The sequence below is a fragment of the Coenobita brevimanus genome, chromosome 72 (assembly GCF_032717465.1).
Source record: "Coenobita brevimanus isolate Jiangsu-jjx chromosome 72, ASM3271746v2, whole genome shotgun sequence".
In the NCBI taxonomy this organism is placed as follows: domain Eukaryota; kingdom Metazoa; phylum Arthropoda; class Malacostraca; order Decapoda; family Coenobitidae; genus Coenobita; species Coenobita brevimanus.
The window spans coordinates 607,324-634,945 of record NC_137025.1 but is presented as its reverse complement, the minus strand read 5'-3'; the positions used below and the strand labels follow the sequence as shown (position 1 = coordinate 634,945).

Below are 27,622 nucleotides of genomic sequence, written 5' to 3'. Positions count from 1 at the left end.
TGATTCAAACAGTTCCCTGTGACTCGAAACACGGTGTAAAAACTGGATTAATTGTTGCTAAGGTTAGCCTAAAGGCATATGGGGAAATTCCCGACACACACACACACACACACACACACACACACACACACACACACACGATCTGGCCGCCCCTGTGGTGTGGCATCAGAAATCGTAGTGAAAGGGGATAAGAAAATATATTTAACTGGTTTGAGACAGAATGAGAGAGAGAGAGAGAGAGAGAGAGAGAGAGAGAGAGAGAGAGAGAGAAATACAGCACACATGATTTTATGAATGGATTTCGTAACGTGAGAGTGTGTCTATTAACAATGTGTGTGTGTGTGTGTGTGTGTGTGTGTGTGTGTGTGTGTGTGTGTGTAGTACAGTTTACATGACTTTATGAATGTCTGCATTTCGTAATATGAGTGTGTATATTAACAGTGTGTGTGTGTGTGTGTGTGTGTGTGTGTGTGTGTGTGTGTGTGTGTGTGTGTGTGTGTGTGTGTAAGGGAACTCCCCGACTAACATAACCTTGATTCCGTTAGTCACTTGATTGTCCGGTCTTCATTTCCTTATATTGGCTATTTTCAGTGTTATTATTATTATTATTATTATTATTATTATTATTATTGTTGTTGTTGTTGTTATTATTGGAGTTTTGACAGGTGTTTTGTCCATTAAGTTTATCAATAATTAGTTTGTTTACATTCTTTTTTTTAGTGTCTGATATTCTGTTTCTCCGATTCTTTTGTTAATGTCGTCACACACACACACACACACACACACACACACGCTCTCGCTTGCCAACTGGTGGACGGGAGTTCGCGCCTCGCTCAGGTTGCGAAAAGTTTCACTGACGAAGTGGGTGGTTACTGTCCCCCTGGAGCAAGGAGACGGGTGTGTGCGTGTGTGAAGGTCACAGCCTTGCCCATAGATCGGACTATATGAGCTCTCAGCTCCCTTCCGGGAGGGTAAAAGCTGACGATCACGACCGTCAAGTGATCCTGACCGACCCGGTGAATTACACACACCTTTTAAAACATAGTACCTGTTGTCTCTTCCGTAGCGCGATTATAGAAGAACATCATTGAGGTGAAGAGGATGTTAATTAAAGCCAGTCTTAATAAAAAAAATTCATGAGAGAGAGAGAGAGAGAGAGAGAGAGAGAGAGAGAGAGAGAGAGAGAGAGAGAGAGAGAGAGAGAGAGAGAAATATGAGAAAGAAAAAGAAACATACATTGACTCTAATCTTTGTCGGAAAAACGGGGGGGGGGGGAAATCAATAAAGGTTTGAAAGGAAAAGTTAAAGGTGAGAGGTTGTGTATTTGTGACCTTCTTGGGTACTGCATACTGGACTCTCTCTCTCTCTCTCCTTCATGTGGTGACACCGATTTGACCGAGTGATGGAGCTGCCCCACCTTTTCGATTATTTTATTATTATTATTATTATTTTTGACATTAAACTGTAGCATTCTCTTTTTATCAATAACCTACAAGAGAATATTTGAAGGTGTCATGTACAGAATAGATCGCCAAGGAAGAGATATTACGTAATTTCAAAAGCCACTTCGATACGATCCAAGGCAATCTGATTTTTGGCGGGAAAATATAAACATCTCGGAGCACTGCAGGTAAGGCTTAAAGGTGAAAGGGTGTGCATTGTAACTCCAGTCTTATTTACAGGTTGGGTTATTTTTGTTTTTATTTATTTGTTTATTTATCAGCCCATTTTTGGCATTGACCGCTATACCGTTGCGCTAACTTTAGGCATTGTGTGTGTGTGTGTGTGTGTGTGTGGTAACTCCTAGGCTATTTAATGGATTTGAATGAAACTTTGCAGGTGGGTTCGGCTGGTTACTGGGTCTTCCACTATACACACTTTTGCAGTCATGCTTTTTTGCGTGTCAGTCCCCCTTACAAAATTGAAAATCTTTAGACATAGTGTAAAGCAGGGCTGGTATGGTTTTGATATCTTGGCACATGCTGTATAATGGACTCTTATCTGTAATGCGATATTTAGGAAGCATAACCCCCACCTACCAAAAATAAAAATAATCAGAACGCACAGGAAGAAACAGCACATCTACGTAATTTATAGATTGAATGAGAAAACTAAAGATGGTATATTTTGGTTATATTTTTTCTGGGAGGGGACACTCATGCTGGCCTTTGGTTCCTTCTTCCTTGCACTAAAATAAAAATACGAATATAAGTCTTTGGCAGTCATCAGAAAAACACAAGACGGTATTGCATTCCTTGCGGGACAACAGAGATCGAGCTTAAAGGGAGTGTGTATAATTGTAACCTTCACTTTTACTCACACACACACACACACACACACACACACACACACACACACACACACACACACACACACACACACACACACATTAAGCACGAGACCAGTTGCGTTGCCAGCCAGTGGGGGGGGGGGAACGTGACCAGCATACCCCTATACAATGACAGTCTGAAAGTCGTATTCAAGATGGCTTAGGCTTTCTTAACATTTTTTCTATAGCGATTTATTTTTTGTTAGGCCTTGATGTTCGCTTTTATGCCGCTTTTTTTTTTTTTCCATCCTTTCCATTAATAACATGCAAGGAGGTCCTAAGGGGAGATACGGAGAATTAATCGCTAAAGGAGAGGCGTTAAGAATCTCGTCCTTCAAGGGGTACTTCTTGACGTTATTCGTGTCACCCGGAGACGTACGTGAGAGGAGTTAATAATAAAAAAAAAATAATAATAATAATAATAATCAATAACAATAATAATAATAATAATAATGATGATGATAAATAGTAGTGATAATAATAATAATAATAATAATGGTGATGATAAATAGTAAAGTGATAATAATAATAATAATAATAATGATAATAATAATAATAATAATGTACTACACTCAATATTCCTGACGCCACGTATCTCAAGCAATAATAATAAAATTCAATATTATTATTACTCAGGCTGGGTGTAGGGGAACAAGGATAGGATATTGTCTATACGTAGGGGAGAGAGAGAGAGAGAGAGAGAGAGAGAATAGAGATGAGAAAATAAAGGAAATGAGTAACAGTGAGTCAGAGGAGGGTGTTTTGATATGAGAGAGAGAGAGAGAGAGAGAGAGAGAGAGATAATGCTGGTAATCAAACTAATGGATATACTGTACATTAGTAGGCATAGAATAATCAAGGTAACATACGTAGAGAGAGAGAGAGAGAGAGAGAGAGTCAGGGGAGGGTGTGTTTTAATGTGTGCTGGTGAGTCAGGTTTTACCCTATTCTCTCTCTCTCTCTCTCTCTCTCTCTCTCTCTATCTATCTATCTATCTATCTATCTATCTATTTGATGTATTTTCCCTGTATTTGTGTAGGCTATATCAATTTCTTCGTACGTAGAAGTGGGTGGGAGGGAAAAAACAGGAGAGAGGCTAAGTTCCCTCTCCCTCTTAACATTTCCGACTAAGAAAATAAATCCTCGGAGAAAGTATACGAAGGTGAGGAAACAGAGATATTAATTGAAACAGGTTTTATCTCTCTCTCTCTCTCTGTGACAGGCTGCCCTCCTCTCTTGAGTTGACCTGAGATGGTATGGGCGTATGGTGACCTCGCTTCACCCTGTGCTTAATTGCTCACTCTTCCCCCTTTGATGAGGTCATAGCTACACCAGCAAACCTGAGAGAGAGAGAGAGACAGAGACAGAGACAGAGAGGACACAGAAGGGTAAGGAGACAATTGGAGAGAGAGATGGACATAGAGATAAAGAGAGAGAGAGAGACACTGGTTCGAGGCTCCAGTCTGTCTGCCGCCTTGCTCTCACTCTCTCACTGTACCTTCCTTTGCAATTTCCGCTTGCAATTTCCTTGATCAGTTTCCTCTCCTTTTCTATCTACTTCTATATCCGTGTATCTATCAGTGTGTCTGTCTCAGTGGTTAAAGTAGTAGTAGTAGCAGTAGTAGTAGTAGTAGTAGTTCTCTCTCTCTCTCTCTCTCTCTCTAACAAATTGAGTTTATTCATATTTTATAATGTCTTGGCTGCCTTCCCCTCCCCCACTCTTACGTGTTGCAATAAAATGAAGCATAAATGAAGCGAATTCCTGTTTTATAATCCCTCCCTCCCTCCCTCCCTTTCTCTCTCTCTCTCTCTCTCTCACCTTCATCACCTCCAAAATCAGGATCATCTTCATCGAACAGGAATATTTCGGCCATCTTGTACCTCGTTCTTGCCCCTTCCAGACGGTTTTATTCACTACAGGCGATTTTATGCATCCGTATTAGCCCCCCCCTCAGTGGTGCCTTCACGTGGTGGCACTGATATTCTTGGGCGACTCCACTGCCTGGTTATACAATCGTCCCTTTGCTTTCAGTATTTGCACAGATCACTAAAAAAAAAAAAACGAGATTAAGTAGACGTTACGGGATTTGCATCTATATTTTTTCGTTGCGAAGATACTGTCCATTATCTGTTATCATAAATTACTTAGTTTTTTATATTTGCTAAAAATGTTTGGCAAGATCCACCATTTTTTTTTTTTTTTTGAATGCTGTTGTTATGTATGTTTTGTATACTTTTACGACAATAAATCTTTCAGTCTAAAAACATTCAACACTGTCAGTATCTCGCTGGATCACGTGATAATGCGAGATAGCCTGAGATCCCCAGTGAACCAGTGCAGTACCGAGACTGAATGTGAGGGTAGAAGGGGACAGGGGTTAGTGTGGATGCTGCAGTGGCCGTGTGACACAGGTGGTCATAAGCAGGGGTGTCACGTGCTGGATGTTATTACCTTTCATGTCAGGTACCCTCCGTCACTGCCCTGCTCCTGCATAATACATCTCACTTGTGCTCTCTCTCTCTACACAATACAGCAAAGAATTATTGCTCTCCCTCTTTTAATGTATTCCTCTCATGTTACATACCTCCATCACCCAGTCCTGCTCCCACAAACATCACACCGTACACCAATCCAAGGTAGCCCTTCTCACCCTTGATCTCTCTGCGTAATACTACACAGCATAGAATTATTACTCTCCCCCTTTTAACGTATTACCTTTCAAGTCAGATACCCCCTGTCACCCATTCCTGCCCCTTACATAAATCATCAATCCAAAATAGCCCATCTCACCCTTGCTCTCCCTACATAATACAGCGAAGAAATATTACTCTTTCTTTTAATGATTTAGTTCTAGTTATCCTCTTGCACCTTTGATGTTCCTCCATCATACAGCACAGCATTATTTCTCTCACTCATCTAAAGGAACCAACCCAAGTATCTCATCGTTGCTGGCCCCTCATAATACAGCAAAGAATTATTACTCTCTTTTAATGAACCAATTCTAACTATACCTTTGCACCCTTGCTGTACCTACCTAATCCATCACAGCATCTTTACTTTCTTTCCTTCAGGGACAAATATCACTCCATTTATCTCTAACACGTCACAGGATTTATATTGTCACTCCTGTAGGGAACCAACTGCAGATATCCTCTCTCTCCCCCCTGTTGTTTCTACGTAATACAGTACAACAATTTTACTCTCACTGTTTTGAGGAACCAAGACATCCCCTCTCTCCCCACCTGTCTACATAAACCATCACAGCATTATTACTTCCACTCCGTTAGGGAAGTGGCTCCTCAGATACCCCTTCTCATGCCTGCTGTCTCTCTATAACACATCATAGCATCCTTACTCTCACTCATTTAGCAAGTGAGAGTCATATGAGTATGTTAAAGGCATAACTGAGTAATTAAAAAAATGACAGTGTTGGTACTTAACATTTGACTTTTATTGAGTATTCTCCTGGAGATACATTAAGTTTTCACACACTGTACAAAGTTATAGGGAAATTGTTTAGCTACACATAACACTACAAACAGAAGTTGCTTAATACTGTTTGGTTTCTGGAGTCTGCTGAAAGATGTACATACTGTATATACATGTGTGTGTGTGTGTGTGTGTGTGTGTGTGTGTGTGTGTGTGTGTTTTCATCAGGCACCAAACACTGATACTGTTATTGATGCAGGCAAACTTCCAAACTTTAATTTTCACTGTATTTCATGTAGATACTTTCATGCTCATTTTCAGCCTTGAGTGAAAATATTCTGTACAGAACATTGTTTGCTGGTCAAGTGATTAGTGCCCTTGTTTGGCACTCATCTGGAATTGGGTACAATTCTGGAAGGGGGCACACATTTAAGTGGGTATGGTAATATGAGTACAGGTATGTCCTTTTCCTTTCTTCTGTTCAGTACATCACAAAACTCACCTCACATGTCACACTGTATACCTAACCTCAACCGCACACTTCACCCTCTCACATGTCACCCTAGCTCAGTACTGTCCAAGGAAGTGGTAAGCACCATAGTATCCGCCGGGGAAGCCGTAGTGTGTGTAGTTGTACTCAGAGGGTGGCCTGGCGGGGTCATTGAGGCGGGCTTGTGGGTCATAGGGGTAAGTGGCCCCAGGCTCTTCTGATTTGTATGTAGCCTGGGGAGGGTCTGGGGGTTTGGCCAGGGGAGCATCCACCCCGGCTCGGGCAACGTTGATGGGCACTGGGTGATTTAGTGTGCCAGGGTTCATGGTGGCTAGGTCGGTGGGGCCGCCTGGATCCCGCCCTAGATCACGTCCTAGATCCCGGGTGAGGGTGTATGCGGCAGCAGCAGCACTCAGGTTGGCACCCAAGGATGCATTCACCATCTGTGCTGGTTTGTGAATGGCCGCCCCAGCCAGACCTGGGTGTAGCAGTGGCCCTGCCTGCTCCCCTGGAGTGGAGGATGAGGAAGCCTGGCTGGCTGGGGCAGGACGGGTCACTGACAAGTCAGGGGTGGCAGCATCCTCAACTGGCCCAGCCACCTGGCCCTGACTGGCCTCTTGATGGCCACCAGATGCCTCAGCCGCCGTCTCACCCTCATCGTCTTGGAAGAAGTGTGAGGGTGCATCACGTGTGCCCCTTGAGGCTGATGTGCAACTGCCGGTGTGAATGGTGTCATTGCGGCGTTGGCGGGAGAATTTAAGGTTGTGGTTTGCCTTGAAAGTGGCCAGCCAGCCATTGGAGGCACGAAAGTCCTTGTGTCCCAGCTGTGGAGCCAGCTGCAGGGCCTTGGCACGCAGCATGCCAGTGGTGACAGTCACTCCTGCGGCAGTGGTCATGTGGCGGTACCACTGGATCAGGTGCTGGTTCAGAGTGTGGTACTCGCTGCGCCGCCGCCGTCGACCCGTCACCTTGTCCCCGCGCAGCAGACTGTCCCGATATGCTGCCAGCAGCTCAGCACGACGTCGGAGGATGCCACTCACCTGTGTCTTGCCCACCCCGGCCTGCGCTGCAATCTGTCGTTGGCTGCGCCCCCCAAGGTGGGCCTCAATGACTCGCACCTTCTGCTCCAGTGTGAGGGAGGTTCGTCGCTGCTTTCCACGCACCACGGCCGGTGGCAGCGAGAACAGCGCCAGTGGGCTGATGGCGGGGAACCCTGGGCCCCCGCGTCTCCCATCCCATGACCCACCACGACACCCAGTCCCACCCTTACCCTCACCTCCACCCACACCAGCAGCCTTGCCACTGCTGTCCATGCTTGTGTCATCCTCAGCAGGGAAGGGCAGATCACATGTTGCATTGAACTGTTCAATGTGAGCAATACGTGAGGTGGTGGTCAGCTTGTCTGACTTGGTACGATCCAGAGTGCGTGTGTTGGTTCGCCTTTCCTGTCCACGGCACCCGTCGTCCTGCCCTCGCCGACTCTTTACCTTCTTCTTGCCCCGCTGGTGGAGCAGGGCAGGGCAGGCAAGGGGCTTGTGAAGGGGCACTACTGGTGAGGCTGCCCCACCCCCTGCACCAGTGGTGAGGCTGATGGTTAGTGGTCCATCCTCACCTGGCACCTCCAAGGTCCGCACCACCCCTGTCCCTGTCCCAGCCCCACCACCTGTCTCACAGCTCCGCCCTGGGCCTGCCAAAACCACACTCGTTCCACTGCCTCGTGACCCTGCTGGCACACAATCATCACCATAAACAGCAACATCATCATGATGTATGGTAATATCTCAAGATTTCATAAGGGTAGGTAAGATCCAGAAATCAGTGAGTCAGATAATGCCATGCTTCTTCTTAAAGACTTCCCTTATGGTATGGTACAGCTGATGTTTTCTATGGACTGGGAACTAATACCAAGAGCCAAAACTAGTACTGTACCGGTACTTCCAAACAGCTGCTGAAAACTGTTGTGATGAGAAATCTCAGATGTGTAATTGGATTTGTAGCACTTAATCCATAAAAGTCTCAGTTTGGAGTTTGACTCTATAAGTGACAGAGTTTCATGCCTAATTGTGGAGATTTTGTGCCTTTCACTTATGTGGTATGTATTGTAATACCACTCAGGGTTGCTTGTAGTCAGCCATGTACTACTTAGAGGATGCTCTCTCTTAATTTAAATAAAATTGTCAGCTAGCAGGAAGGATTGAAACAAAAATGCTGTCCTGGGTCAAAGCGTTATGGTCATACCAGTATCTACATTGGTGGTGGTGGTGATAGCAGTGAGGGTGATGGAGCGAAGTCTCTCCTCATCCGGTCCCTTCCCTCCTCTCTCCTCCACTAGTGTTTCCATCTCCTCCATCTGTGAAAACAAGTTAGTGAGGAAAGTTCAATGATTGTGGAGTTTATGAGTGCTGTCCCTGTTCACCCAGCAGAACAAAAGGTGACCTGGATGTACTATAAGCTGACTACAGCACTGTATTTTCCATATGCGTTTTCAGGACCATGGCAGTGCATGCTTGTGTATTCTGCTTTTCACCTGCAGATCAAGGCTAATTGTGATTCTTGGTGCCACATAGCTCAAGCACCACTGGTGTACCACCAAGTGGCCTGGGGCAGATTATTTTTGTGGTTTCATCCCCTTAGTCATTAACTCTTAGTTGGGGTCTTGGGTTTGAATTTGGAGTTTTCCCTTCAAGGCCAGCTGCCAACCAAGGTTAATGAGTCAAGCCTACACCAGGTACTTGATTATGTTGTACTAAGTACAAAAGATAGTTATGTGTAGCAATCTCAGCCCAGACTTCTGAGAGCATATATGAGATTTAGGTGTTGCCCAAGGCAAGTTTCTGGGTGTTTGGCCCGACATTGCTTCCATGGTACAATAGCACAATACCTCCCAAGGATGATTGTTGCCATCCACCTTCTACCTGTGGGTCACATTCTGTGAGAAGATTTGGACTTAGGAAAAACTGATTGTGTCCCTTAATGACTCTCATTTGGTTGATAAGCACAAACTGTGGAGTGTGTAGCCCCTAAGTCTGTGAAAATACAAAGTCACAGTTATCTCTTAACTCACCAGGTGCCTTCTTTTCCTAGGGGTGAAGTCTTCCTCATCCTCATCCTCTTCCTCTTCTTCCTCCTCCTCTTCCTCTTCCTCACTTTCCTCCCTTCCTGCCTCTGTGTCTTCCTCTGCCACCACCACTGCTGCTGCCCCTGCCTTCTCTCTGTCCTCTTTGGGCACGGCAGGCTGGTGACGTGCCATAGACAGGTCCAGGCAGGCAGAAGAGAGCGTTGGTGTTGATGATAGTGTTGGACAGGAGGGCAGTGATGCACAGGAGGGCAGTGATGCACAGGAGGGAAGTGATGCACAGGAGGGAAGTGTTGGACAGGATGGAAGTGATGGACAGGAGGGTAGATTTGAACTGGAGGAGAATGATACAGGGGCAGATGAGTGTCCCAACAGAGAGGAGGAAAATGAGGAATTTGCAAGAAGGCATGATGATGCCGAATGAAAGGAGACGGGCGGTGTGACAGGTGTGGATGTAATGGGTGTGGTGGCTAGGGTCATACCAAGAGCTACAGAACAGGCTGGTGCAGCCGAGGCGAGGGTGAGAGAGAGTGGTGTGTTGGAGATAAACGTGGCACAAACAGGTGTGGGGATGTGCACGGATGTGTGGGGTGTAGGGATGTGTGCAGTGGGAGTAGGTGTAGGGATATGTGTGGATGTGGGGATGTGTGTGGTGGGGATATGTACAGAAGGGGTAGGTGTAGGTGCAGTGAGGTGTGCAGTAGGGGTAGGTGCAGTGAGGTGTGTGGTGGGGGTAGGTGTGGGGATATGTGGAGAGTGCATGGATGGCTGGGGTGTGGGGATGTGTGCAGTGAGGGTAGGTGTGGATGGGGCAGGGGTGGCAGCGATATGTGCAGGCACAGTGAGGGCATCAGAACTCGGTATTGTAGACACAGGGGTGCCTGATGCAGATAAAAGAGGTGCGATGGATGTAGGTGGTGGCAGAACAGGAGTGATGGATGCAGCTATAGGGAGAACAGGTGTAGCAGAGACATGCATGGGAAGGTAGGATGTGCTAGAGATGGGAGTGGCTGTGAGAGGTGTGGTAGAGGAAGGTGTGACTGAGGTGTGTGCAGTTAAATTAGGTGTGGTACTAGGTGTAGTTACAAGTGTAGCAGTAGAAATGGGTGTTGGTATGGCGGTGAAAGGTGTGGAGGTGAGAGCTGCAGAGGTAGTGGTGGTGATGGTGGAGGGAGGTGAAGGTGTGAGAGATGTGGAGGGATGTGCAGGAGAGAGAGATGAAGGGACACTTGTGGATGTTAGTGAGGGTGGGAGAGATGTTGATGTAGAGGTGGTTGTGGGTGAGGATGACAGAGGGGTTGTGTGACTGAGACGGGATAGACCCTTAACTTCCAACATGTCCGCCACTGCCAGGATGCCTTCCATCTGCCGCTGCTGCACCTGTAAAAGACACTCGTTGAATAGAGTTATCTGGCATTACCAAAAGAAAAAGAAATAATTTAAAAAGTGAATACTAGAATTGTTATTTTTTCACTGCAGCAATTCTTCCCTAAAGTGAATAATTTGAATAAAATCAAGATCCACTAAAAAGTTGCTAGATTTGCTAAAAGCTGCTTGATGTAAGAATTGAGTCATCCTCTGAAGCATAAACAGATACAAACCTCATCTTAAGTTGTTTTACTTAAAGTAGCATTTTGCTGGCACACATCTAAGATTTAAAGTGCCCATATAGGTGAACATGTGCCAGAAGTACACCTGTGTGAGTGGAGTCAGTAAAAAGGTGAGAAGAGTAGAAATGTGATGTTGTTGTTGTCTCCTTACTCATATGGACATGAATTGAGCTAAAACTGCTCTTGTCTTGCTGTCCACCATCATCCTTTTGATGGATAAGGAGGCAGAAATACATTTATGACCGGGCACCTCTGCTTATGTGAAGGCATCCGTCTCCATCACCAGGTAGTGAATCCAGTGTTTACCTGTGTGGAACCTTGGTATATGTAGTCCAAGATGGGTGCGAGGTGTGCTGCGGTGGCACCCGGCAGGACAATGGTGGGGTGGTGTGCAGGGGGCAGGGTGGCCAGGGTGTGCTGGAAGTACCCTGATGTGGATGCCAACACTGCCTGGTGGGCGCGCATCACATATCCATCATCCGTCACCAGAGTCACATCACACAGACGCTCCTCTGCTCGCTGTAGTGTCAGCACCTGTACATAGGAGAGAAATTAAGCCTTCCTATGGTGGTACTCGTGTAACTGAGCAGCTCCATTGTCTGGCTGCAGTGTACAACCATCCTTTGAATCCCTCTCTGTCCTCCAAGAGGCGGATGGTGGATTGCAGATGGAAAATTTCAGCCTGCAGTCCACCTGGTTCACATCAAGATGAGCCTGAGACCACAACAACAACAAAGATATATAAGAAACTAACTGTTGTATAACTGAATCTACTTTTTGATGGTTATTGTTGGTGCACATGTGAGTACTGGCCCTGGCCATGGTGCAGTGTGGGCAAGTGACAGACTGAATGACGTAGGGTGGTGTGTGTATTACCTTGGCCATATGCTGTGTGTGGTCATTCCAGCGAAACCGCAACTGCTGATCTCCTCGGCCTCCCCCCATGTTGTCCCGGCCCATTCTGACCTGTAAAGTGCTGCTGCTAAAATTTACTTGATACCCATGAGCACCTGGTGGTCTAGTGGTTAGAATACACCAATCAGTGGCAGCTTTGCTTAGATTTAATCCCTGCCATAAAAGGTGACAGTAGGTTTTTGTCATGTGAAGTCGTCAAGAGAAGTAAACTGGTCGTCTACTCATTCAGTAGACTGCTGTGGCCCAGCCTATATTTTGAAGGGTCCTGAGGGATTGACTGCTGACATTTATGACACCAGCACCATAAAAAAAAAAAAAAAAAATCCCACAAAATCCATCTACTGTACGATACATTTGCTCGGCACCACCACACAACACATAACCCACTCTGGATCACCACGACATACATAATCTGCATATTCAACACCACCCCACTCGTCTCTGCACAGCCACACGGCACATTACACGTACACACCACCGACACACATCTCAGCACTTCCATGCATCCCCGCTCACCTGCTCAGCACCTAAACAGCTCAGCACCACCCTCCTCCAACATTTTTGTTTACATTCAGACTCAGCTGTACCCAATGGATGCGATTGGAGGTTTAGTTTCGGCTCCCAGCGGTGTGACCAATATAATTATAACGTTACCTTGAAAACATTAACATTATAATCAGAATCAGTTAACTCTAAGCTGTTTGTAACATGATTGCTGAATCAAAAAATCGCTAATTAATATCTCACCGAAAAGTTCGTTGCCCGAAAACTTTAAAAAATCGCGTGAGGGATTTAACCATCAATGTAAACAGCCCTCCCCGCGCTGTTTGAAATCAGCAGGTGAGTCCGGAACTGATGAGTGCCATGGTCCATTGTGCAGCTTCCAGATGCAAAAATGGACATAGGAATTCATCGAGATGACGTTACATTTCACAGGTAAGAAGTACATATTTTTGCTAATTCTGTAAGTCTGATAAACACAATACACTTGTTTACATTCGTACAACATGCAGGATATTCGCATCTCATAAAAAATTCCAAGCTAAAAAAAAAAAAAAAGTTTAAATACTGAAGAGAGAGTTGCAATGTAGTCATAGAGTTCGGGTGGTTCGATGTCACTAATTTCTTATATTAATAGAAATTTTTAACACTGTCAAGCTGTTCCTTCCCATTCACTGTGAATGTCTCGAATTTGTACTTAAGGTAAAAATTGTCAAGTTAACCTTGACCTTTGACGTTTTGCTCTTAAAGACGGTGGGTTTACTTCTTGGCTGACCCTCAACTGTTTTGCAAAGGTGTTGAAATCGTATCAAATTAAGAATTGTTCACACACACACACACACACACACACACACACTTGTGGGTAGGGATCGAGCAGGGTATAACATCACTGAAAAATGTAACAAAACACTCTTTTCCTTTATTAAAGCACGATACGCCGGTCCTCCTGTTGAAGTGCTGGGGATTGACCGTGTCTCCCAGTGAAAGAGTGAGGTTACATCTCCCCCCTCCCCCCTATGAAAGTAGTGGAGGTACGACCTGGTCTACTCCGTGCAGTGAAATCTCTGCAAAACTGCCTCATGCAAACTTTTCCCATACGAACTCGACTCATAGAAACTTGCCCTTACATAAGCTTGCTCCCTGTACGGCATGTGAACGATGAGTAAAATTCCTGTTGTGTAAGTGTGGATGTGTTTATGCCTGTGGGGTGAAGTAAACCTACTTTCCTTGGTGGCATTACTAGGTTGAAAATACAGCAGTTACCCTTAGCGGCGCCTGGTTTTCTATGACAGCTCAAAAACACTCAACAGCAAAATGGCTCCTTGGTCGTTATTTGCCCGGGCGTCTTGTGGTATATTACTGTGAGAAGGGGCGTGGCAGCTCTGGCATGATGATCTCCAGGAATGGGCCGAACTGTGACGGCCATATACTTAAAATTTCGTGCTGAGATGCTTGAGAAATTGGGTAAGGTTAGTCCTCGGGTTTATTTTCATTTGTCAAAAATTCACAAGTTTATAAAGCAGGGTGATTAGGCATCATAAGAAGATAGTGACCACATATGATATTACCATTATCATAAATTAATGGAAGATAGTGACCACATATGATATTACCATTATCATAATGGAATTGTTCGTACAGGAATGCTAAGTTCATTCTTCAGGCCTTTCAGTGGCACCACATCAAAAGTAATGCTTGTAATGTTGTGTTGGCAAGGGTGTGTGTTTAATGGTGTTGTGTTGGCAAGGGTGTGTGTTTAATGGTGTTGTGTTGGCAGGAGTGTGTATTTAATGGTGTTGTGTTGGCAGGGGTGTATATTTATTAGTGTTGTGTTGGCAGGGGTTTGTGTAGCAGTGGTGCTGCCATGAGGATCCAGGTGTGTGGTGGCACGTGGTGATTGGTGGTGTGTGTAGATGTCTGGGGTTGGCAGGATGTCGCGGACCACGGGCGCGTCCAGCAGTAAGGTGGGCAGCGGCGGCACGTTGCACCAGTGCGATGTGTGTGGCAAGGACTTCCCATTTAAGGTGGTCCTGGATATGCACAAGAAGGACCATGCTTTTCGAAACGTCTATAAGTGTTCTGTCTGTGGGCTGGCATACCCAAAGAAGAGCCAACTGGATATGCACTTCAGGAAGCACACTGGTGAACGACCCTTTAAGTGTGACGAATGCGAGTCCTCCTTCATGAACAGCAGCAACTTGCAGCGGCACAAACGCAAGCACGTTTGTAAGAGACGCTATGACAGTGACGAGTGGGAGGTGGCATACACACTCAGTGACAACCTCAGTGCTGAGAAGCGGGCGCGTGCTGGCAGTACGGAGGGTGAGGGTGGAGGTGGGGATGGGGGTATGGGTGAGGGTGAGGGGGATAGCCCTTATACTTGTACTGAATGTGGGGAAACATTCACCAAGATGAACACCCTAATGGTACACAAACGAAAACATAATACCGAACGGCCGTTCAGCTGTGAGCAGTGTGGTGCGGTGTTTGCCGTTCGTGCCAGCCTGGACTACCACAAACTGAAGCATTCTGGTGGGGAGGCGTCGTACTGGCAAAATGTGTGCAATGTCTGTGGTGATGCCTTTACTTCCAAGGATGGCCTCATGCAGCATCAGCGCAAGCACTCAGGGACCCGACCCTTCAACTATGATCGCTATCTACCGGCCTTCACTACCACCAGCAACAGCATTTCCAACACTTCTACCACTACCACCACCACCACTGGCCAGGCAGTTATGGCCAGCCCCCATCTGCCAACACAACCTACATTGCCACCTCCACAGCAGCAGCAGCAGCAGCAGCAGCTATTGCCACATATGCAGCAGCAGCAACAACAGCAACAGTTGGTGTCAGCCCCTCACCAAATGCAGGTATCAGGCACGGAGCAGTACCCAGATGTAATGTCTCACCACCAGCAGCAGGCTGATGGGGAGGATGCAACACCAGTCACCCTGCAGTTGACAGAGTTACAGCCATCACCACAGCTGCAGCAACTGACCAACCCAGGTGCCCCCCACCTGCCCCTGTCCTCCCTGCCCCACACTAGCCCCAGCGGGTATGTGGGTCAGGTAGAGCCTGAGTCCCAGGTTCCTGGACCAATGGGACCCCAGGCCCAGCCTGTACCCTCTGGCCCCACCTCACTCACCATCAAGGAAGAGCCACATGAGTGACTATTTATTCACTCATTTATACACTTATCCATCAAGGAGCTGCACAGGTGACTCTCACCACTCACATACTCTCTCTTCTATGCACAGTCACTTGGTGATCCTCACTTATCTACTCATTGTCACAGCCTACACACAATCTACACTCCCTATAAACTGTCATTCATGGTTTCTCACCCATCTTCTCACAGTCATGTATGATTTCATAGTTTCTCTCACAAGGCCTCTTCTGTGCTGTCTTACCCACAGCTGACTGTTATGAACACCGTTACTCTTCCCAAACTGCTGTATAATGCATTCTGAATCTGAACTGCACCCAGCCTCGACTTACAGTTTTCCACTTCTGCCCATACACCCTCACTCCATCACCTGTAGTTGTAGTCATTTCCAAATTAGAAACATGTGTATAGTTATAGGTGATGGAATCAGTGATGGATTATGAGGCAAATGTGGAAGGGTGTGAATCATGACCAAGTGTATGGTACTTACAGTGTGGATCAGATTTTAAATTTATCTAATGTCACACTCCTTCCCTGAATAAACTCATCCATTCTCACCTGCGCACTCACCCATGCTCATCCACACACTGCCACAAGCACTATAATACTGTACACTGTGGAACTGAAGGAGTGAAAGGTGCAAACTCAAGTCAGCACATACAGTATGGTAAACAGAAGTGGAGCAGCTCTGTATATACCTGTACAATGAAAGTAAACACAGTAGAGAAGCCACGGTGAAATCTAAGTAGACATATTTGGTACTGTAGAGACTGTACAGTGTATAGCCATGAGACATTGTGCATAGGCAGAAAAGTAGAAAACACACGACCATACTGTGGTACATGGGAGAAGCTTAAAAGTGAACTTCATACTTTATATGTGTTCAGTAATTTATTCTTGCTCTCTCTGGGTAGTTGATTCCGTGTAGGGGAGAGTTTTCAAAATCATGAAATGGGTAGAGCCTTAATTTTCAAGGTAGCCTACTCATCCAGTGCAGAACAAAATCATGTACAGTAGCTACTTGTAGCAAGAATGAAATATAAGACATTGTAGTGAAAAAAGTTGAAGTCCTGTAATGTAAATACTGTACAGTCACTTATCAGTGTCTTGAACTTGTACAAGCATAATTGTACAAAGAGGCTTAATCATACTAAGAGGCCCTTCAGTCTGAATAAAGTTGCTTCCAGAAGGCCAGAAGCAAACTGTGAAAGGCATCATCACAGCAAAGGGATTAAAACCTGTATCATCAAAGATTTAAAGCTGTATTATTAAACTTAATATGTGAAGTGTAGGCAGGTCCATAATTATTGATACTCAGTTTTAAAACACCTTTGAGAATAGGAAATAGTCTGACTGCATTCTGTGTTACATTAACACAATCAGCAATGAGGTAGGAAGGTTAGCCTTCTGTGGTCTCCATAGTTCTTTAACAATTATTTAAAAAATAAGGAACTATTTACTGTACTACATTGTATGGTAACCATATAACCAGCTGGACTCCTGGTGGTTTAGTGAGTTAAGGTGTTCCAATCAGAAATGACCCAGAAGTTTGTACTTGTCAGAGATGGTTGGAGTTTATTGCTCACATACTGCCATGCAAGTGAACAATTGGTCACCCACCTTAAATGCCTAGCTCCAGGCCTCATCACAACGTTAAATGAATGGATGGTGGGTGCCCTTATTTGCAACATAGATTGGATGATAGAAAAAAATAAAGTTTGTCTTCCCATTACAATTTCAGGTTTAATAATTTGGCCATTAATCTTCGCTATATCTGGTTTACTCTCACCTGACAAAATTACTTCCTCTCCATGTTGAGTACTGGTCTGATGTAGGATATGGGTAGTAAAATATGTTGTTAGCTATGAAGACAGGTTGAGGAAATGATGTGTGGTCATATTATTATCACAGTCTCCCATTAAATAACAGGTGGTCAGGTAAGAGGGAGTGCAGGTATCTGTCAAGTACCATATGATTGACTGTAAAGTGAAATATGGACAGTGATGGGCTGCTGCTCAAGGCTGGCTGATTGGGAGAATAGTTAAGCAAAGGGGTGACAGGAAAGTTGTATTTGTGTTGTGTGATGATTTTTGTAGTACTGTATATACATGAGAAAGGGGGACTGAGTTGGAGTGAGGGCAGTCAGATGGTGGACAAGGTGATGTGGAACCGCTTTGTTGTAGTCACCCATCAAGATTATGGCATCCAGTGATAGATGTATTGATAGATTTTTTTAGGTTGGGGGTTTGAGGACGAATAAGTTGAACAGAAGAACAATATCTTACCCATGATGTATTTTATCCACGTGGTTTCTTTGTCATGATCTCCACCAAGTATGTGCATATTAGTGTAGGATGAGAAACCCGAGTGCATACTGTTATTATATGACCAGGAACCAGTTAACATGATATTTATGTGCCAATATTAATTTTATTTGTTATTCTGAATACTGAATGTTTAACTGGAATTATTTAGCTTTGTTATTTTACCTAAGACTGTATGGTATCTGTAAATTAGCTGTGGCATAATATATGATTACTGTTCAACATTCCATTTTTTTCAGTAGTGGCTTTTATTTGGACTGCATTGAGAAGCCAGTACACAGTTCACTTACATTACAGTCATAGACTACCTTAACACATGCTTCCAGATTTCATTCCCTACTCCTACTCCTTACATTGCCAAATCATACACACTGCTACAGCTCACACTGCTGGACCAAACACAGTATAGCTCATTGCCTCACCTCACACTGCCACACAATACCACAATACACTATCACATCACACAGTACCACAGCTCATACTGCCACACCATACACTATCACACCACACATATCACAAATCACAATGCCACACCACACATTACCACACCTCACACTGCCAAACAGTATACTGTCATACTACACACTACCACACCTCCTGTATCCAACTGCATATATTTTTATACAAGTATTATTATTATTATTATTATTATTATTATTATTATTATTATTGTTATTATTATTTAGTAAGCTGTACTGTATTTTAAGACAATATTATTATTACCGATTCCTATTTAAGGCAATATTGTGATAATGTGGCAGTGAATTTTGCATTTGAAGTGTTTTTAAGAGTTGCAAGAGTTGTAGATGTGGGTTAGAGACTGTATAATTATGTAGTTAACAGAGATGGGGTATCATCATTGTCATCGTCGTTGTCATCATCATCATCGTCGTTATGGTCATTGTCATTGTTATCATCATGATCACTAATGTCATTATCATCATCATCATCATCATCATCCACATCCTCATTAATACCATACTGTATGTTCCATTAGTGGTACTGGAGACCCCTTTACTTGGTGGCTCCAATATACCTGGGGGGCACTTCTACCTGGTTATACAGACATCCCTCAGTTCCCTCCCTATCCTTCCAGGAGGATGGTGGACTGTAGGAGAAGGACAACTTCATCCTGCAGTCCACTAGGTTCACATTTTAGGTGAACCTGAGGTGACAATACTACTAGCACTACTTCACTAATAATTAATTGAGTGGGTTGTTTGGCGTTTCCATCTCTCGCTGTGCTGTTGGAAGTGTTTTCAATGACTTGGCAGTTAAACACACCACAGTGGTTGAAGTTGTCCCATCTCTGTTTACTATGGCGGGTTTGTTTTCATCTGATGGAATTAGGCGTCTCCCTCAGCTTGAATACTAAGTCATGGCAATGTGAAATTTGATGAGCCATAGTTATGAGGTGGGAATGAGTGTCCTTGATTACTGGCCAAATACTCCCTCCAATCTGGCTACACTTGGCTATCACTAAGCTGAACAGGGATTACTGATCCTTGTCTTATGAAAACAAACACACTATAGTGTTGCAGCCTTGTGAGAAAAGGTACCGAGAGCTTCCTTAACCTGAGAATACACTACCAAACACCAAAACATATTTTTATGTAACTTTGGGCTACTATGACTCACTCAAGGCTCAATAAAATTTTCTGGCATTAACAGGAGTAGTGGTACTGGAGTTGTTCCCATTTCAAGAATGTTTGTTGAGTTTGTTCCAATCTTGAGAGCATTAGTAGTGACAATGGCATTACCTTTTGTAGATATGTGCACTAGTGATTCCCTAGAAGCTTCTCAGTACAAATGTAAAATGTAAAAATGTGTACCCCTGTGTGACTGATGAGAGGAGGCATTACAGTACAGTAGCATGCTGAGTCTGTGTTTTATTTACCCTTCCTTGTTCATTTGACCCTGCCTCACCCCAGCCTTATGTGGGAAAAGGAGATGTGGACAATGATGATGATTATGGTGGTGGTTGTGGTGGTGGTTATGATGAGGAGGGTATTAATGGTGAGTATGATGGTGGTGATGAGGATGGTGGTTGGTGATGGTGATGATATTGGTTCATTGTGGTATTGGACAGCTGATACTGTGCTTTGTTTTCCTCAGTTTTAGTGGCTATAGGATGCAATCCAGCACCTTTTCCTCATCAGTATAACAAAAGCAGTCATCATTTTACACCAAGGGTACGTTGCTTACCCACAAATGAATGTCAGTATGAGTTGTAGATGCTTGGAGAAGACATAGTAGATAAAGATGCATATTATCACCCAAGGATGTTGATAATATGAATTGAAGATGATTGGATAAGATGTTGTGGATAAAGACGTGTTATCATCCACAAGTAGATAATTAGCACCTCTGTCCACCATGCCACAATCACTCATATACGGTAAATCCAGTGGCGAAGGGAAGGGAAATGGCAATTAATGTTTGGTTGTACAATAAGAAGGCCTACTGTTTTAAAGCTCATCCAATACTTGAGACTGTATGCATGTTTATTCTTTCATTCATTCATTCATTCTTTCTTCCTTTATGTTTATTCATGCGTTCATTCTTTCATTCTTCCTTTACATTTATTCATACACTCATTCTTTCATGCTTCGTCCTTAGGGCTGTGATACAGGAAAATGTCAGTGATAATATCATCTTTATTATTGTTGTGCAAAACTGTAAAAATAAAAGTACTATAAAAATACAGTACAGTTTTATAAATTGAGCAGTGACATTACAGAAAACAGTAATATTAAAAAGTACAGAATACTGAATTTATGAGATCATACTTGCATTAAGCCCTTGACATGATTATTTATTTATTTAATATGTTTATTTTTTAGTTTATTATTCCACCCTATGAACAGTTTTATTAAGCTAAATGAAAGTACTCTTATGTTAGGGGGGTTGATGATGGCTGTGGCAAACCCCTCCCAGTTTTAAAGATCCACATCATCATCATCATCATCATCATCATCATCCAGACCTTTCCAACCCCAAGGTAAGGTGAGCTATGGTCCAGAGAGCCAGAAAAAAACTGTTAGAATGAGTTACAAATCAAAGTTCGCCAGATTAAGTCCCTGTTAAGTTGCATAAAGTTGTCTGGAGGTGGAAGGATGGGGTGGAGGGATAGGGTGGAGAGGTAGGAGGTGTAGGGATGGAGTGGGGCAGGATGGGTGGAGACTGGAGAGGCATATGAATGAGACTGATGTGAGCTGGAGGAAAGTCACCCTAATGGCAGAGGACTGGGTGACATGGAGGTGATTTGTTAGTGGCCATCCCTCACGAGATTAAGGCATTTGGCTACAGACAGATGAATGGTACATTAGGAAGAGTGGAATTTAAGAGATGCTGTCATAGTGAAGGGGTTAAAAGCTCCTATACATCTACCTTAGTGATTTAATTTACAGTTTTTGTATTATAGAGATTCATTAAAACCAGATCAATGTTCAGATTAAAAACAATACCTTAAATAATATCTTTATGGTTTAAAAAAGACTTCCTCATACATCACATGGAATATTTGCACTGCTTTACATCATCATCATCATTTTCACCATCATTTTTATCCATTACCACCAATATCATCATCATCATCACTTTTATCATCATCATTTTAATAATTTACCATTATCATCATCATTTTTATCATCATCATCATTATTTTCATCATCATTTTTTATCTCCGTTACCATCATTATCATTACTTTCATCATCATCATCATCATAGTTTTTTTTCTTCCTTACCCTCATCATCATCATCATCTTCATCATCATTATCACCATCATCATCATCATCATCATCATCATGTGGTGTAGTGTGGTAAGACTGTGGGTGTGGTGCGCAGTGGTGTGTGGTATGGTAATGTGTTAAGCAGCAAGGAAGTTTATTCCCACATGACAGCAAGCCCTTAATCGTAATATGAGATCTGGTGGTGTGCTGTGCTGTACTTTTCTGTGCTGTGCTGCAATATGGTATGTGAGTGGCATTACATCACATCACAGCAAGTCCTCAGAAATCAGGTGGTGTGGTGTAATGTGGTGTGCTGTGTTGTGGTGTGGTGTAATGTGGTGTGCTGTGTTGTGGTGTGGTGTAATGTGGTGTGCTGTGTTGTGGTGTGGTGTAGTGTGGCATGCTGTGTTGTGGTGTGGTGTAGTGTTGTGGGTTGTGGTGTGGTGTAGTGTTGCGTGTTATGTTGTGGTGTGGTGTAGAGTTGTGTGTTGTGCTGTGGTGTGGTGTAACGTTGTGTGTTGTGTTGTGGTGTGCTGTAGTGTTGTGTGTTATGGTGTGGTGTGATGTGGTGTGCTGTAGTGTTGTGTGTTATGGTGTGGTGTGATGTGGTGTGGTGTTGTGCGGTATGTGTGAGTGGCCTATCATCACATCCCAGCAAGTCGTCAATCGTAATACCAGGGTGCATGAGGCCCGGAGGGAGTCCAGCAGCCACAGGGTCCCCTCGTGTGATCCTGTTGCGGGGACAGTACTTGAGGGTGTGGGCCTGATCTCCCGTCGCGCCACACAGAGGACACGTGTACGCAGACAGCACCGGGCACAGCACACGACCATCTTCATCCTGGAACACAGACATACATACATACATACACATAAACTTGTACATGTATACCTACATTTTTGATTGGGCACCATACTCCTTTTACTTTAACCTGGCCTAAAATTGCATGTTCTTCAGCTTGAATACTGATTTGTTGCAATACTGTATACTAATGTTGGAATACAAAACAATGCAATACAGTAACTACTCTCTCTCTCTCTCTCTCTCTCATACGTTTCTAATTACACACCGCACCACACCACATTACACAACACTTCACTAAACTACGCTACACCACACCACACCACACTACACTACACTACACTACACTACAGTACACTACACCACACTACGCCACACCACACCACACCACACCACACCACACTACATCACACCACACCACTAACCTTAAAAACATGCCACACAGCCTCCTCTCCATTCACAAAACAGAACCGGCATGGCCTCTTGCTTTTTTGAGGTCCAGCTTCCATCTTTCTTGTTTTTTCCGATGTCCTCCTGGCAGTAGTGTATTTCCACGTCGCTCCAGCCCCTCCTTCACCTCTCTCTTCTCTTCTTCTCATGTCCCATCCTCTTGTTTCTCCTCCTTCCCGCTTCCATATTCCTCCAGGCTCTTTCTTTTCCTCTCTCTCGTGGCCTCTTGTCATGTCTCTTCCTCCTCCACTTATCATCATTGCTGTCCATATCACATTAACATCCTCCCATACTTCTGTCTTCTGCTGCTTTCCTCCTGTCTCTGTTCCTCTTGTTGGCATCCATATTCCTCCCACCCTCTCTCCCTCCACTCTTCCTGTATCCTTTCTGCCAACCATCTCTCTCTCTTCTCTCCTTCTCTCTGCTCCTCCAACTTCTGCTTCTCTCCTTGTCATCCAGGAGGGCCTTAATTCTGCTTCCTCAGCTCTTGCTCCCTCACTCACTTCTCCATATCCTCCCCTTCTCATTCCTTGCACTGTTGCCAAGACTCCTCTCTCTTCTTCCTTGCTGTCTTGCATGCCACTTCTTTCCATCACTCCACCCAATCCTTCCACCTCCCTCCCACTGTCAGGTCTCGACATTCCACTTCTCTCCATCACTCCACCTGATCTCAATGCCTCTGCCTCTCTTCCAGGCCTAAGTCTCCACATTCCACCTCTTTCCATCAGGCCAGACAGTCTAAGTGCCTCCGCCTCCCTCCCAGTCACGAGCCTCCACCGGAAACTCAGTCCTCCTCCTCCTCCTCTTCCACTTCCACTTGCTCCTCCGTCTTGGGTTTCTGCATCAAGGCTCCCAGCATCTCCGGGTCTCACACCTTGCCCTTCTTGGTAGTAGATGAGGATACTGTGGTTGAAGGCTCTGTGGATGTGGTTGGCATCATCATCATCATCATCATAATCAATCATCATCATCATCATCATCATAATGGAGTGGGTGGGATGAAGTAATAGTGTGATGGTAGCAAATGTTGTTGTGACCCTGGTTTATCTGGACACGATTGCAATGGACTGAAGGCTAAAGTTTCTCTTCTTCTGTAGCTGACCGTCGTCCTTTTGGGGATAGGGAGGGAACTGGGGGACATTTGTATCCCTGGACAACAGAGCCACCTGGTCATATTGGTACTACTTGTGAAGGGATTTTTTTTTTTTTTTTTTTTTCCAGCTCATAGAATACTTTTCATCTCTTTAATCTGAGGTGTTTCTTCGTAAAATTATCTGTCATGAAATGGAGGGATGGAGCAGGGAGAGGTTCATGAGAGAGAGGGGTATAAGTGGAGGACCTACCCTGCTGTGTGTGGTGGTGGTGGCCAAGTGGGGGTGGTGCTGGAAGGTGTGTACTCTGACTCCCTCCCAGCTGCATGGAACTCTGCCAACACCTTATCAATGTCCTCTGTTGGGAAGAAAGCAATTGGACTGGAACTATGTCTATCTGTCTACTGCTGGAAAGAGAGTGACTGCAATAGAATGATCACTTTTATCTATATTTAGCAATACGCCTTAACCCCCCCTCCCCCCAAAAAAAAAATGGCCATAAACAAATCACCTCCATGTCACTATGTTATGTAGCATCATGCTGCCCACTCTCCAACCCATACCTCCCTCACTCATATACCCCTCCACCCCATCCTTCCATCTCACACCTCCCTCACTCATATACCCCTCCACCCCATCCCTCCATATCATCCTCAGGCTCCTCCTCCCCATTCACCTCACTCACACACACTACCCTAGTTAGTTTCTCGTTCTCTCTTCCCTCACATACCCAAACCATCTCAAGATACTTCTTCTAATGTACATTTCTTCTAACTTGACAAGATCCATAACCCCATTCATAGGTGCTGCCCCCAATCCATACCTTGAACTTTACTTGAGTGGTTAAAGTATTGTATCAATTTAATTTTGGCTTTTGAAGGATTTTTTTTTTCCAAAGATGTCCTTCTTGATGTCAGTGTGCCTGGAGTGGAATTAAATGCTGGATTCATTTGCTAGTAGTATGCACCGTAACCCACCAGACCACAGTGACACAAAAATATGTTTACAAAAATGGTTACAAGACAGAGAGAGAGATGGAAGGAGAGAAATAAAGAATGGATGGAGGGACAGGAAAGAGGAAGGAAATAAATTGGAGAGAGAGAGAGAGAGAGAGAGAGAGAGGGGAAAAGGAGTGATGGAAGGAAAGAAATAAAGAAGAATGGAAGGAGGAATGGAAAGAGGGGGACAGGAGAGAGGAAGGTAATAAATTGGAGAGAGAGAGAGAGAGAGGTGAGGGGAGGGAGATGTAAGTCTGAGCCACTTACCCACAGGAGGTTGAGACTCTATGATGAAGCCAGCAGGGTAGGGCAACAATTGGCTGACTCCTTCCTCATTGTTGGCAAGGGTGCGGCAGGGCTGGGTGTTGTCAGGGGTTAGGCAGGGCTGGGTGTTGTCAGGGGCGGGGAAGGGCTGGGTGTTGTCAGGGGCGGGGAAGGTCTGTGTGTTGTCAGGGGCGAGGCAGGGCTGGGTGTTGGTAGGGGACTGGGAGTTGGCAGGGGTGAGGGAGGGGTGAGCAGGGTAGGATGGCAGGGGAGGATTAAAGGGTATATATTGATAACAGGTCCCTGTCGTACCCCACTGGCTCTCTCCGTCCACACCTATAAAACAGTAGTACGGTAGAAGAAGTAGCAGTATGATGGTAGCAGTAATAATAATAATAATAATAACTAAATGGCACTCAGTAGAGCGCATACCTCCGCCAAGGCTCAACATGCAGTTCCTTTTAATTCAGTGAAGTCTAATCCAATATCAGACTCATAATCCCATAAGTTGTAACACCCGCGCCAAACTGTGCACATTCGTAGATACCAACATCCTAAATATACCTGATTTTTTTCATCAAGATCCATGCAATATTCACAGATTAATTTATGAAAATGTCGAAAAATGCCCTATCTCGCAATGTTAAAGAAACTGAAAAAAAAAAAAAAAAAAAAATCCTGGATCCGCACCTTTATCCGGATGCGCACCAAAACTTAATGGAGGCTGCTCTGGGCTAAGACCCATTCTTCTACCAAGTTTCGTGGAAATCCGTCCAGTAGTTTTTGTGTAATCTTGCTCACAAACCAACCAACAAACAAACAAACGGACAGGGGTGAAAACATAACCTCCTTGGCGGAGGTAATAATAATGTTAGTAATAGTAATACTAATTGTATTGTTTATAAAGGCCCCAAGACGTCTGCATGCTTCACCCTTGGTCACCTAAATGGCGGCTCTCCATGCTGTTCGTCTTTGGCAGCATCCCTATTCAATCCCTTATCCCTGAGGTCACACACCGTATGGCTGAAAGGGGACGGCAGGACAGGGCAGGGCAGGGTAGGAAGCGACAAGGCAGGACAGGACAGGGCGGGGCAGGGCAGGAGAAGATAAAGCAGGGCAGGGTAGGAAGGGACAAGGCAGGACAGAGTAGGACAAGACAGGGCAGGGTAGGGCAGGACAGGACAGGGCAGGCCGGGACAAGGCAGGACAGGACAGGACAGGGCAGGGGAGGGCGGGACGGGAAGTTACAAGGCAGGGCAGGGCAGATAGGCACAAGGCAGGACAGAAAAAGACAAGGCGGGGCAGAACAGGACAAGGCAGGGCAGGTAGGTGCAAGACAGGGCAGGATAGGGTAAAAAGGCTCAAGGCAGGACAGGAAAGGACAGAGCGGAGCAGAACAGGACAGGGCAGGGCAGGACAGGACAGGAAGGGACAAGGCAGGGCAGAATAGGGCAGGACAGAACATGACAGGGTAGGACAGGGCAGGGCAGGACAAGACAGGAAGGGATAAGGCAAGGCGGGACAGGAGAGGGCAGGACAGGAGAAGGAAGGGCAGGGCAGGACAGGACATTACAGGGCAGGACAGGACAAGGCAGGGCAGGGCAGAACAGGACAACAGGGCAAGGCAGGAAGGGACAAGTAAAGATAGGGTAGGGTAGGGTAGGGTAGGGTAATGCAAAGTACAGTAAGCTAGGGTAGGGTAAGGAAAGATTGGGTAGGGTAAGATAAGGGAGGGCAGGGTGAGTAGTACTGTACGGGTGTAGGGTAAGGGGTAAAATCAGTAGAACATTTGTCACACTTACCATTATCTTCACTCATTGGTAACCTTTAATCTGCAACTACAATTATTTTGGCGGGAAACGTTTTTGACTTGTTCTTTGAGGTAATTTTGCCTTTTTTGTTTTTGATTTCTTGGGTATTTCAGAAAGAGCCAGGAATCAACATTGGTTCGTAATCGCTTTAGCTTAGGTGCCTTTGTAAACACCATTCCATGAGCGATTTATTTTGACTGTTACTTCTTAATACTGTACTTTATTAATGCCAAGCACGGTCGACATTACAAAATGATAACGCACAGGAGGATATGGACGGATTATGTGCGAAAGTAAATCGCTAAGGCTGAAGTGCTGCGAAGCCTTCCATATGCCATTCAGATTAATGCGGGCCTAGAAGACAAAACAGAATTTGTCAAACTTCAGACAAGCATAACTTTCAAATCTAAACTGCGACACTGAAGATATTTTGGATCCCGCAGAAGTCCTACCCTTGGCCTCGCCTCTTGTTTGTCTCCACCAATAGAAGACAGGAATGACCAATACGACAGCCAATGAAAGACAGTGGTCATATTCATCAAGATTCTTAAGTAGTTTCAAGGATACGTTACCTAATATAGTTCTTTTTTACCTAATATAGCCTACTTCATTTTAATTTAAGGGATAAGAGCTGC

General features: G+C 44.7%; 2 protein-coding genes across 2 annotated transcripts; one reads left to right on the top strand and one right to left on the bottom strand.

Annotated features, from left to right (window-relative positions):
- Positions 1-5,799: 5,799 nt before the first annotated feature.
- LOC145407211 (uncharacterized) lies at positions 5,800-12,425 on the bottom strand. Its single transcript, XM_080278246.1, has 6 exons — positions 12,367-12,425; positions 11,812-11,901; positions 11,242-11,469; positions 9,314-10,705; positions 8,488-8,599; positions 5,800-7,975 (listed from the first exon to the last, which is right to left on the bottom strand). The coding sequence occupies exons 2-6, from the start codon at positions 11,893-11,895 to the stop codon at positions 6,327-6,329; spliced, it is 3,465 nt and encodes a 1,154-aa protein (XP_080134372.1). The 5' UTR covers positions 11,896-11,901; positions 12,367-12,425; the 3' UTR covers positions 5,800-6,326.
- Positions 12,426-14,264: 1,839 nt separating this feature from the next.
- On the top strand, positions 14,265-15,521 carry LOC145407210 (uncharacterized). The gene has a single exon (XM_080278245.1). The coding sequence runs from the start codon at positions 14,265-14,267 to the stop codon at positions 15,519-15,521; it is 1,257 nt and encodes a 418-aa protein (XP_080134371.1).
- Positions 15,522-27,622: the final 12,101 nt, after the last annotated feature.

What these genes read in the sequence shown, in the direction of transcription:
- LOC145407210 (XM_080278245.1), top strand. Translation starts at nt 14,265, where the DNA reads ATGTCTGGGGTTGGCAGGATGTCGCGGACCACGGGCGCGTCCAGCAGT.
- LOC145407211 (XM_080278246.1), bottom strand. Translation starts at nt 11,895, where the DNA reads ATGGGCCGGGACAACATGGGGGGAGGCCGAGGAGATCAGCAGTTGCGG. An exon ending in ACACACAGCATATGGCCAAG is followed by an intron (nt 11,470 to 11,811) that starts GTAATACACACA and finishes TCCTATGTACAG; the next exon opens with GTGCTGACACTACAGCGAGC. An exon ending in TATACCAAGGTTCCACACAG is followed by an intron (nt 10,706 to 11,241) that starts GTAAACACTGGA and finishes TGTCTTTTACAG; the next exon opens with GTGCAGCAGCGGCAGATGGA.